The sequence below is a fragment of the Megalobrama amblycephala genome, linkage group LG8, assembly GCF_018812025.1.
Source record: "Megalobrama amblycephala isolate DHTTF-2021 linkage group LG8, ASM1881202v1, whole genome shotgun sequence".
Classification (NCBI taxonomy): domain Eukaryota; kingdom Metazoa; phylum Chordata; class Actinopteri; order Cypriniformes; family Xenocyprididae; genus Megalobrama; species Megalobrama amblycephala.
In genome coordinates this window covers 33,055,621-33,068,387 of record NC_063051.1, presented here as the reverse complement: position 1 = coordinate 33,068,387, position 12,767 = coordinate 33,055,621, and the positions used below count along the sequence as shown (strand labels likewise).

Below are 12,767 nucleotides of genomic sequence, written 5' to 3'. Positions count from 1 at the left end.
AAAAACTTTTACAGCTTTATTTACAAATTTTGCCTTACAACATCAAAGTAATAAAAGAAAAAGCAACAATTCTAAAAATTGATTTAAAAAAAAAATTGAAAAACTAGAATAACAGGGTTGGAAAAGTAATCAGTCCCTTGATTTAATACTTCATAGAGCCACCTTTTGCTTTAATTACAGCCATTAATCTTTTTGGATATGTCTGTACTAGCTCTGCACATTTAGATTGGGTAATATTTGCCCATTCCTCCTTGCAGAATTGCTCAATATCTGTCAAATTCCATGGTGAGCGGCAATAGACTGCTCTCTTCAAGTCCATCCACGGATTTTCTATCAGATTTAAGTCAGGGCTCTGACATTCACCTTCCTATCCTTAAGCCATTGTGTTGCGTGGAAGGTGAAAGATCTGCCCATCTTCAGCTGTCTAGCTGAGTGATGCAGGTTTTCCTCAAGAATTTGATGTACTTGGCAGCATCCATTTTCCCTTCAGTCCTGACCAATCGCCCAGTCCCCACTGAAGAGAAACCCCCTCACCCCCTGTATTTGCTTTTTGCCCCCCCAAAAAATGAAAAAGTGCCGCACTCAGTCTCCTTTGCACTATGCAAAAACACACCTGGAAGACTCTGATGCCATCTGGCAAAAGGTGCTATGATCTGATGAGAATAAAACTGAACTTTTTGGACTGAAATCCAAGCGGTATGTTTGGCGTATTTTTGTTGTAAGGCAAAATTTGTACATAAAGCTGGAAAAGGTTTTTTGGGTTTTGATTTCAGGCTGTATGACAAATAAAGTAACTATTTCATAGAGGTATGATAATTTTCAATAGGCACTATATATATATATATATATATATATATATATACTGTTCAAAAGTTTGGAGTTTGTGCTGTTTATGCATAAATATAAGTTGACATACAAAGAAAAAAAATAAATATATAATACTTCTTTTAGGGAGTGGCTGGAATTACAGGCCTCAAAGGTGGCAGAGGTACTCAAGGAGCAGCTGTAAGTTACAAAAGTCATGGTATCAGAATCATTGTTTATCAACTTAGAAATACTCAGAAATGCTCTGTTACTTGTTGAATCCTCTTGTTGCTTTTCATTCCCTCTTTTGCGGAATCCTCTTTGGTTTTCTCCTTTTGCTAAAAGGGTCCCAGTGGGTTCCCAGGATCCCCAGGAGGTGTCGGCCCACCAGGCTCTGCTGTGAGTGACAATCCCTAATATGAATTTAACCAACGAAGCAGTGCTTAACAGCTAGTCCCTCAAATATTATTTGCAATGTGTTTGATTCTTTTTGACCAATAAATTAAACACTTCTCATGTCACATACAATATGGACTCTAATCTGCTTACATTGGTATATTTCTCAGGGTCCAGTTGGCGAGCCTGGTCCTATCGGAACCCCAGGTAAAGAGGGCCCATCTGGGCTTCCAGGAGAACCTGGAGGTGCTGGCCGCCAGGGGGAGCGTGGAAACCCTGGACCTGCCGGTAACCCTGGAGACAAAGGTGAACCGGGAGAGGACGGACTGCCAGTATGTGATTCCTTTTCACAATATAAAACTTTCTGTTCTTGCAGAATCATTCTGTGCTTTTGTGAGTCATTCATATGTAAAACTGAAAAGAAAACAGGGCTTTTCACAGTGCACTTAACCCCAGATTCACACTTGTTATTTAGAAGCGGGGTTAGCACAGCTTTTCACACAGGGTTATGAAACCCTGCTTTCTGGTGCCAAACGTGGACAGTGTGAAATGATGCGGTGTTAGAAAGTTACGGCTAGATGCTTAGCAACAGACAGCCAAGCGTGTGCCTCATATTCACATACTTTGGACACAGAAACTTGGACACAGAAACTTCATTCTTACCTTTATAGTCCGAAAAATCCAGGACAAATTTAGTAACATAGTAGTTTAGTCAGCACAATATAATAAGAGGATGCTCAATGCTAGAGCCTTTATGTAAACAGGTCACGTACAGCGTTTGTCCAATCAGTTACATTGACACTGGAAATATGCAAGTAAGGATGTTAACCCAGGGTTTAGGAATGAACAGTGTGAAACATCTGCTTATAAATGCCCAGGATTAAACCTTGTGAAACAAGATAACCAGGATTCCATTTTAGAATGACCCAGGGTTAACTATTTCAAGTGTGAAAAGCCCTCATGTGTTTAGTATGTTCAGAAGATGCGTAATAAAGGTGTTATTACCATATAACAGTGAAAATATGGACTGCCGGAAAATTCTGTAAATGGCAGGGAAGCGCTGTCTGATAAATTACTGAAAATTCTGTCAATGGTGGAGAAAGAGTAAATACTGTATTCCAAAACTCATATTCTTCATATTCTTACTGTCTTAGGGCCCAGATGGGCCAACAGGCCCTGCCGGAACTCCAGGACAGAGGGGACTTGTGGGTCTTCCTGGAATGAGAGGAGAGCGTGGTATGGCAGGCCTTCCTGGACCAGCGGTAAGTCAACACTTCTATCCTCTTATCATGCAATTGAATAGATCAAAATTTGTCTTTTAGAATTATATTTTGCAGCCTCTGGTTCGTTGTTTTTTTTTATTTGGTCATAGAAGATAATGGCATGGATGCCAAAAAAGAACTTCTTTTACACCTTATCTGTTTGGCTTTTTCAAGGGTCCACCAGGAAAAGCTGGCACCCCAGGTCCCCAAGGAACCAAAGGTGGTGCTGGACCTGTTGGTTTGCCAGGAGCAGCTGGACCCCGAGGAGATGCTGGTCCAGAGGTATGAGATGTTAGTGTGAAAAACACAGTGAAGATGATTGGTTACATATATATAAAACATTATCTTAATGACTTCCTTCTTAAATTAGGGTTTGGCTGGAGCTGATGGAATTCAAGGAGCTGATGGCATCATTGGAGCCAGAGTAGGAACCCATTCATCATTTGACATGGTCTAATTACCATTTTTTTTAACCAAACCAAACATGGCCAAGTTCAAATGATGTGTTAACTTGCTCTCAGGGTGACAGAGGAGACCCAGGACCAGAGGGTCTTGCAGGTGGCCAGGGAACCCCAGGAAGCCCAGGACCTGTTGGAACTCCTGGAGGTCCAGGACAGAGAGGAGATCAGGTTTGTTTGCTGTATCCATTGGAGATACTTCACAGTAGATTGGTGTTTAATATGTTTATTGGTCCCATTTTATATTAGGTTTCTTAAACTACTATGTACTAACATTTAAATTAATCATTTGATACAATGTACTTATTGTGTGCATACTGTACAGTCCTGTTTCACAGACAGGGCTTAGATTAAGCCAAGATTATGCCTAAATTAAGGCCTTTAAGTAGCTTTTATAAATGTGCCTTAGAAAAAAAACGTGTTACTGGTGTGCATCTTGAGACAAAACAATGGCTCTGACATATTTTAAGATCTGTCAGTGCAAGTTGCTTTCAGTAAAAACAGCTCAAACATGCATTTTAGTCTGGGACTAGCTTAAGCCTTGTTTAATGTTTTTACATTGTACTTATATTTAAGAAATACCTACATGTAATCACACTGGTAATTTCTATAATTACAGTTGACCCGTCCCTTTCCTCTTAACCCTCCCTTAAACCTAACCATACCACCAAGCCTGTCCATAACCTTACCCCTATCCCACCTCAATAGCTACAAAAGAGTTTTGCAATACAACACGAACAGAATAAGTACATTGTACTTATTTTTTGTACATACAGAAGTAGTTAAAGACACCTATGATATAAAGTGTGAACCATTTACTTTTATTAAAAGCATGTAGACTGAAATTATTTAAAGAAATAATCCTTGCATAATGTAATGTAAGAAACAATTTCTTTAATCTTGTTACCTTTTATATATGCAGTTTTTTTGTTGACTTTGCTGACAGGGTGCAAGAGGCCCACCTGGTCCCGATGGTCAGGCAGGAATCAGAGGGAAAAAAGTAAGTCTGCATATCCACATATTGGACACATCCGAAGAAGCAGATTTATGATGCTACTGAAGTTGAGTTGTTAAAAATCCCAGGATCTCCTTCGAAAAGAGTAGGGGTGTAACCCCGACATCCTGGCCAAAATTTGCCCATTGGCCTCTGTCAATCATGGCCTCCTAATCATCCCCATACACTGATTGGCTTCATCACTCTCTCCTCTCCACCAATAAGCTGATGTGTGGTGGGCGTTCTGGCACAATATGGCTGCCGTCGCATCATCCAGGTGGATGCTGCACATTGGTGGTGGTTGAGGAGAGTCCCCCTTCCATGTGTAAAGCGCTTTGAATACCCAGAAAAGCGCTATATAAAATGTAACAAATTATTATTAACCCATCGCGAAAATGACTTCTACTCAACCTTAGGGACCACAAGGACCGATGGGAGACAAAGGTGACAAAGGAGAAGCGGGTGAGAGAGGTCAGAAGGGCCATCGTGGCTTCACTGGGCTTCATGGGCTACCTGGAATATCAGTATGTATAATTGACAGTATGTCACCTGTCACACAATACAATATCCTCTCTTGATAATCATCTGTTAATCATTTCCTTCCAGGGTGCTACAGGGGATGATGGTGCTATAGGAATCATTGGACCAAGTGGGCAAAGAGTGAGCAACAGATTGAAATATCACTCAACATTGATTTCACAAAGCACCAGCAATACATGTGCATGCTGAACAGAATTTAACTGTAAACATGTCAATGTTAGGGACCCCCTGGCCCTGTTGGACCACCAGGAAAAGAAGGAGATATCGGTCCACCTGGAGCAATGGGGGCTCCTGGATCTCGAGGTGACACTGGAGATTTTGGACCAGAGGTGAGGCTTGAGATCATGTGTATGATGTATTTTCTGTTTATTATGAGATGAGATCTTCCTGCTGATAAAAAACAGCTTAAACCAGCCTAAGGAAGTTTGCTGGTCTTAGCTGGATTACAGAGCATTTTTCACAAGAAAAAAAATATCCAGTCACCGTCTCGGATGCAACAGCAAATCTTTAATTTATACAAAGTGTTTTTTCTTGTCTTTGGCAAATATTCCACCCTTAATGACTCATAATCAGATACATTTTGTACATGGTTAATTACCAGATGCTGCTAATGTGATTAGATGTTTAAACACTAATGTTCAGCATAAACAGTATTCACCCATCTGTCTGTAGGGACCGCCTGGAGAACCCGGCCCACCTGGACCCCCAGGTACACCTGGACCCCCAACAGCTGCTGTAGATGACCTTTTTGGTACAAACTTTGACCTTGACATCGAATCTGAGCCAGAGGAACCCCCACCTCCCCCACCAGAGTTCAACGAGGATGAAGCAAGACCCAATAATGGATCTGATGCGGTTCGGGTTGACAGTGAGGTTCACTTGTCTCTGAAGAGTCTGGGAAGTCAGTTGGACAGCATGCGCAGTCCTGATGGCACTCGCCAATTTCCTGCCCGCACGTGTCAGGACCTGAAACAGTGCTATCCTCTGAAGAAGAGCGGTGAGTGAGATGAACTAACACACATTTTAGTATTACTGTAGCTCAGAATGCTTTAGTTGTACTGACCCTGATCAGGTACAGTATGAACCAGTACATCCTGGTTTGCATTTATAAGACATCTCTGTAGGAATGATTCACCAAAAATTAATCATTTACTCATGCCGTTTCAAACCCAAATGACATACTTTTGTAGAAAACAGAAGGAGATATTTATTAGGATATATTTATTTAGGATATATCTTGCTTCATATTCTGAGTCTTCTGAGGTGATTGACGTCAAACCTGACATGACGTGTGTTGGTGTCAATGAGCTATGGAGATTAAAATTTCGGTCTGTTCCAAATCTCTCATATGACGCATAGAACACATGTAATATATATATATATATATATATTTATTTTTTTTCTTTGTCTTGTTTTGCAGTAATATATTCAAACATCCAAAATAAGATAATTTTACTTGAAAAGTGATGGAAAACTGCATGAGATATAAAGTTGTCTGTTTAGTGAATGTTTTTAATGCGAGTGTATTTTGTCACTAGTTTTAAGTATAAATGTGAAAGTGAAAAAATAATGTAAAAATGTAAACAAGAAAAATTACAAATTTCTCAAAAAAACAAAAAACAAAAAACAAAAAACAAAAAAAAAAACATGATATGATTATAATTTGATATGCAGTTTTCCATCTCAGGTAAATGTATTATTTTGTTATAAGGATTACTGTTTAAAAACTAGGGTTGACAATAAAAATAATTATGATTAATCTCATTATTATAATAATATAAATTTCTCAGTGTTAAATCTTGTGTTAAGTATATTTAACTAATATCTTAAATTAACATTTTTGTTGTGAGAGTCCTACAAAATAAATTTTGTAGTCTTTGTAAATTTTCTGCAATTGTTCTGAGGGTCCCCAGACCACCTGAAAACCTTAAAAAAAAACCTTTATGGGTTTATTTTTTTGTACAATATCATGGAAAAAAACATGACCTTGAACCACAGATGATCTGGGGCACTGGGGTGGCCTCATAGGATAGTAAAGTGTCCAGTGAATGTGCACTTCAGAATCTTGCTGGAAGTAGTAGGTCATCCGGGGACTTTTCACATGCTGTTTTTCGAATACTATGTATTCGGACATACTCTTTTGGTGTTGCTAAGTCTGTGTTTTTCCCGTGGAATTTGGCTACTTTAGCACAATTGCCACAGGTTGTTTTTCATGTCCACAGGTTGAAGCGACCCCAAATAACATGATATTTAGCCCCTGGAATGCAAATTTTACCAGGGGAACCCACCAAATAACGTTGATTTTACCCCTGGAACACAATTTTTACCGGGGACGCCCCCTGAAATGAGATTGTGGAAATTTTGGTCTAGTGTAGAGTAGCAGTTGGACAGGTTTTTTTTTTTGTGAAAACCTGGCAACCCTGTACTATATAGTAGGGGAGTATTCAATTTCAAATGCACCATAAGAATACAGAAAGCAGAGCTAACCAACATAAAAGGATTATGTAATATTTGACAGATACTTGCGTGATTCCCATCCTTTCAGGAGAATTCATACACAAACAGACAAGTCAAAGCAAAATCCCATTATGTCAGGAATAAAACAAACACAGCAGTCCACAGTAAGCATGGTTGTACCATATCAGGAAACAGATGGGCGGTCATCTGTCAGTGAGCTGAACCTGAACCTGAATGACCCAGATCGCTTGGACTAGCTCAGACCTCAAACCAAGTAGTTTGAGTAAAGAATGAGAACCTACTTACAGATGTATTTACGATTGCCCCAACAAAATTCGAAATCAAAAATGAAAATTTTTGGATTATTTACTCACCCCAAGGCCATTCAAGATGTATATGACTTTCGTTCCTTAGACAAAGAGAAATTAAAGGTGCCATCGAATGTTTTTTTACAAGATGTAATATAAGTCTAAAGAGTCCCCTGAATGTGTCTGTGAAGTTTCAGCTGAAAATACCCCATAGATTTTTTTAATTCATTTTTTAACTGCCTATTTTGGGGCATAATTATAAATGCGGCGATTCATGTTGCGGCCCCTTTAAATGCTCACGCGCTCCCCGCCCACGGAGCTCGCGCTTGCCTTAAACAGTGCATAAACAAAGTTTACACTGCTAATATAACCCCCAAAATGCATCTTTACAAAGTGTTCGTCATGCATACTGCATGCATGCTTCGGATTATGTGAGTATTGTATTTATTTGGATGTTTACATTTGATTCTGAATGAATTTGAGGCTGTGATCCATGGCTAATGGCTAATGCTACACTGTTGGGGAGATTTATAAAGAATTTGTATAAAGAATAAGAAGTTGTGTTTATGAATTATACAGACTGCAAGTGTTTAATAATGAAAATAACGACGGCTCTTGTCTCCGTGAATACAATAAGAAACAATGGTAACTTTAACCACATTTAACAGTACATTAGCAACATGCTAACAAAACATTTAGAAAGACAGTTTACAAATATCACTAAAAATATCATGTTATCATGGATCATGTCAGTTATTATCGCTCCATCTGCCATTCACTGTATGTCATTTCCATGTACTGAACTCTTGTTATTTAACTATGCCAATATAAATTCAATTTTTAATTCTAGGGCACCTTTTAAGGTTTTGGAGGAAAAACATTCTAGAATTTTTCTCTAATGCAAGTGAATGGTACCCATTAGTAGACCATTTTTGATGGTACAAAATCCATATTTTGGCAGCTAAAAAGGGGTCCACACAACCCCAGCCAATGAATAAGGGTCTTCTCTACTGAATCAATCAGTAATTTTCAGGGGGGAAAAATTCTATACTTTTTAGCTACAAAAGCTCGCTTTGGTCCAGCTCTGTGAAGAGCGTTCACGAGACAGTCGAGTTCACGACCTCTTGCATGACGGTCGGAGAGTCAGAATAAACCAGTGTGATCTATATGCAATAATCAAGGATATACTGTATATGTGAGGATCTCATTGTTTAAAATACAACTCTCTTTCCCATTGTATCCCAGGTGATTATTGGATAGACCCGAATGAGGGCAGCGCTAGAGATGCCATCCAAGTGTACTGTAACATGGAAATGGGGGAGACCTGTATACCTGCCAACCCTGCCAGTTTCCCACGCAAGAACTGGTGGATTGCACGCTCCAGCTTACCAAAACCAGTCTGGTTTGGAGCGACCATGAACCGGGGAACTAAGGTTAATATGATTACAATGATGACCATTTCAATTGAAATAAAAAAAGAAAACTACAAATAAATAGTTACAATTAAGTCACTTAAATGTATACTTCCTACTCTTTTATTACTCCTCTTCAGTTCACCTATGGAAACAAAGAGGCATCAGCTAACGTGGTGTCAGTCCAGTTAAGATTTCTCCGCCTGCTGTCAAAAGAAGCAGCACAGACCGTCACCTACCACTGCAAAAACAGCGTGGCCTATAAAGATGAGAAGAACAGCAATCTGAAGAAGGCTTTAGTCCTAAAGGCTTCTGATGGACAGGACATCAAGGCATATAGCAGCAACCGTCTGAAGTACACCGTCACCACCGACGGCTGCTCTGTATGTTTCGATTTTTGACTGTATTGTATTTATTATTTACGTAAAATGGAAATCAGCAGTGGGGAAGCTACTTTTCAAGTTTTGGAACGGTCATTTGGTCATTTAGCTGCTGCAAATCAGTGTGAACAGTCCTTCAGTTAGTCCCCAATGCTGATGACAATGTCAAGATTAGCAATGTGTTTTTGATTATGCAAAAAATGCTACCAATGAAAAACTCACAATTCTCTTTGTTCCTCTCTCCAGAAACCCAACGGTGAATGGGGCAGGACTGTCTTTGAGTACCGCACACAAACTCTTTCACGGCTGCCTATTGTGGACTTGGCTCCGGTGGATGTAGGTGGCCAAGATCAGGAGTTTGGCATTGATATCGGCCATGTGTGCTTCTCGTGAAATCAAGGATAAAAGCATCATCATTTGGACTGGAGTTCTCAGCCAATACAGTATTTATTGTCAAACGCCGTCTGTAAGGGCCTTGAGGAATTTCTGACCTTTATTTCATGATTATTCATGATGATTTCCACTAGCCTGTGGTGTATGAGTGCATGAGAGACTATATGGACCCTTTAATTTATACTTTATGCACCATGTGTTATTAAAAATATGTGAAAACCTTCATTGAAATTAATTCAAAAAATCATGTTTTACAAATTTGACTATCTTGGCTGTGTTGTTTTGTAGATGTTGTTCATGCTTAAATTGCAATCATTTCTAGTGGATTTTAAAGGTTAAATGAATCTGGATGAGAGAGACGAGTTTGTTTGTGTAGTATTAAAGCGGGATCTTCAATCAATTCCCCAAGAGTTCTGTTCCCAAACCCAATTGACCATACGAGAGAGAAAAACCTGTTTTATGTTGATAGCAAACTGTTGGACGGATGATTCATTTGTACTTCATTATTAATGAAAACTCTCACAGAAGCCAGTGTTGGTCTCGTTAAAAGCCTCATTAGCCCACAATACATGACACAAAGAAACTCTTTATCCAGCTTTTTCAGCAAGGCCGGTTTGTACTCTTAAGGGGGAAGGGGGCAGCAACTGTTTGTAATGAATTCCAGATTAAATATTTAAATTCCTTTTCAACAGACCTCAATTGATTTTATCATGAATAAATGTCTGAAAACAAGAAATGTTTTCTGTTAGTACAGTAACTGTTTGCTGCTGTTGAAAAAAGAGCACAAAGCTAATATAGTGTGCTATAAGTTTTCATTTATTCACCATCAAAGAGCAAGTGATAAGCGTTTAACATATTAAAACAGCCATCAATGAGAGTGAAAAGGATCAGAACATCTGGAAATATAAATGGAGAACCTCAGCAATGATGATGCTGAACATTTTGATAAATTTATAACCCTGAACAAGTTTAGTTTATTAAAGGATTAGTTCACTTACAAATTAAAATTTCCTGATAATTTACTCACCCCCATGTCATCCAAGATGTCCATGTCCTTCTTTCTTGGTCAACGGTTGAAGATCAAAATTACAGTTTCGTTGCAGCTTCAAAGCGTTCTACACGATCCCAGACGAGAAATAAGGGTCTTATCTAGAGAAACCATCACTCATTTTCTAAAAAAATAAAAATGTTATACATTTTAACCATAAATGCTCATCTTAAACTTAAACTGCTCTTCTTCTTCTTCTTCTCTATTTGAATTCCAGCAGTGTAGACACTGCTAAGTGTATTACTGCCCTCCACAGGTCAAAGTTTGAACTAAATTGTCATATAAAATATGCTAGTGCAAGTATATAACAATTAGTTCAAACTTTGACCTGTGGAGGGCAGTAATACACTTAGCAGTGGAATTCAAATAGAGAAGAAGAAGAAGAAGAAGAAGAAGAAGAAGAAGAAGAAGAAGAAGAAGAAGAGAGCTAGTTCAAGATGAGCATTTATGGTTAAAACGTATATAATTTTTCTTTTTTTTTTAGAAACTGAGCAATGGTTTCTCTAGATAAGACCCTTATTTCTCATCTGGGATCATGTAGAGCTCGTTGAAGCTGCAATGAAACTGTAATTTTGACCTTCAACCGTTTGGAGGCCATTGAAATCCACTATATGGAGAAAAATCCTGGAATGTTTTCATCAAAAACCTTCATTTCTTTTCGACTGAAGAAAGGACATGGACATCTTGGATGACATGGGGGTGAGTGAATTATCAGGAAATTTTAATTTGAAAGTGAACTAATCCTTTAATAGTTTAGATATCATAATATAACATTTTACTCTATAATTGCACCATTACAACATGAGCAACCTTCTCTGCAACCACCATTTTCTTTTTAAAATTGGGTAAGGATTCTAAACATAACTTAGCCGTGAATGAATGCATCTTTGTATTTCAAACACCGTCTAAATTTGGTCCAAACTATAGAAAAATTCTAGAAAGAGCTAGAGCACATTTAGCGTCCATATCTCTTTTAACGATTTCTGTTACAAGATTAAGAAGTTAAAATACACAAATCATCAATCTTAAATGTTGATTTTATTATATAAAAATAGAAATGACCTCTACAGACCCTTTTGAGGCTCCTGCTACATTTCTTTCAAACTCAATTTAAAATGCAAATATTTAACGTGATTTTTTTTTGAGGGTTTTATGGTCAAGAATCACAGCATATACAAAAACGTCTTTCCAAAATCAGCATCGGCTGTCCACCTGATCCAGGGAAAACACCGTCCCCTCTAGAGTCAGTCCCATTTGGAACCCCTCCTGCCAAAACAACAAATGTGAAATATGAACTAAACTGTAAGCTTAATAAAAACATGCAACAAGGTTAATAGTTAAGACTATATAATAACTTTCATTATTAACATTACAGATCAGTAGTTTATGTACATTCAAGATCGTTTAACAAGTATAACAACAGTATAACCGGCTTCACACTGCACATGTAAGCGGCACTGAAGTGTTAATTCTTTATTTTGTTTCCACTCAACAGCGTAAGAAAGCTGTTCTTCTGCATCTGTTGTTGTAAAATGTTGACTTTAATGAATGCAGCCACAATACATGCAGCCAATAGGAATGAGTCTCTATCAGTGCACATTCTCAGCGTTTCTTCTTCATGTAACAAATTGCAAAAATAAGCTTAGGGCTAAAACTATTAAGGGCAGCTGCACAGTACTGCTTATGTGTGAGTGAACCAAAATTTCAATTAGTCTGAAAACACAGTGAGATGACATGCATGCAATAACCAGCACCACACAGAATCTGCAACAGCAGAACTAAACGCCAGTCGTTGACTAAGTTCACCCCAGCCCTTTGTCTCTGATTACTACACTAAAGGTGTAAAACTCTCAGCTCAATTATAATATATTTGACCATAAATCCAATTCTGCACAATTTATGCATACTTTTAATCACAAAATAGATCCAGAAAATGTGGGAAAGAAAGAATTCAGCAGATTCCATGTTGGTCTAACATATTAGAGGCACAATATGTAAGTTTTTGGATTAAAATATCCAAAAACCACTAGAACAGTGTTATATATTTTGTTGACTTGTGTACATTATCCCAGATGTTTCCAAGAATGTTTTTAATCCAGAGAAATACGAAATTTTAACCAGGACATGGACCGTGTCCAATGCGTCGCCTATCAATGACATCATACCCATGTTACCCTCGATTTTCGGTTTTATTTTGTAGAAACCATGGAAACACCAAAGATGCATTAATATATGTTTTATTAGACAAGGGAACAACTGTTTGGAAACTTTTATAGAAAGAAAACTAATCATTGTTATATAGCTCAACACGTTTA

At 38.2% G+C, this 12,767-nt stretch overlaps 2 protein-coding genes across 9 annotated transcripts in view; one reads left to right on the top strand and one right to left on the bottom strand.

Annotated features, from left to right (window-relative positions):
* Positions 1-10,093, top strand: part of col5a2b (collagen, type V, alpha 2b) — a 33,754-nt gene extending 23,661 nt beyond the window's left edge. The window contains 15 exon segments of the mRNA XM_048200688.1: positions 952-1,005; positions 1,150-1,203; positions 1,371-1,532; positions 2,355-2,462; positions 2,637-2,744; positions 2,833-2,886; positions 2,984-3,091; positions 3,867-3,920; positions 4,331-4,438; positions 4,521-4,574; positions 4,676-4,783; positions 5,127-5,451; positions 8,465-8,652; positions 8,772-9,014; positions 9,258-10,093. Coding sequence (XP_048056645.1) covers positions 952-1,005; positions 1,150-1,203; positions 1,371-1,532; positions 2,355-2,462; positions 2,637-2,744; positions 2,833-2,886; positions 2,984-3,091; positions 3,867-3,920; positions 4,331-4,438; positions 4,521-4,574; positions 4,676-4,783; positions 5,127-5,451; positions 8,465-8,652; positions 8,772-9,014; positions 9,258-9,404 — 1,875 coding nt within the window. The 3' untranslated portion in view covers positions 9,405-10,093.
* A 1,378-nt stretch (positions 10,094-11,471) lies between these two features.
* gulp1b (GULP PTB domain containing engulfment adaptor 1b) overlaps positions 11,472-12,767 on the bottom strand; it is a 58,829-nt gene continuing 57,533 nt past the window's right edge. For all 8 annotated transcript variants that reach the window (XM_048200681.1, XM_048200680.1, XM_048200684.1 and 5 more), the window contains one exon: positions 11,472-11,718. In XM_048200681.1, the coding sequence (XP_048056638.1) occupies positions 11,697-11,718 (22 nt within the window). In that variant the 3' untranslated portion in view covers positions 11,472-11,696. The remainder of the gene's footprint in view (positions 11,719-12,767) is intronic.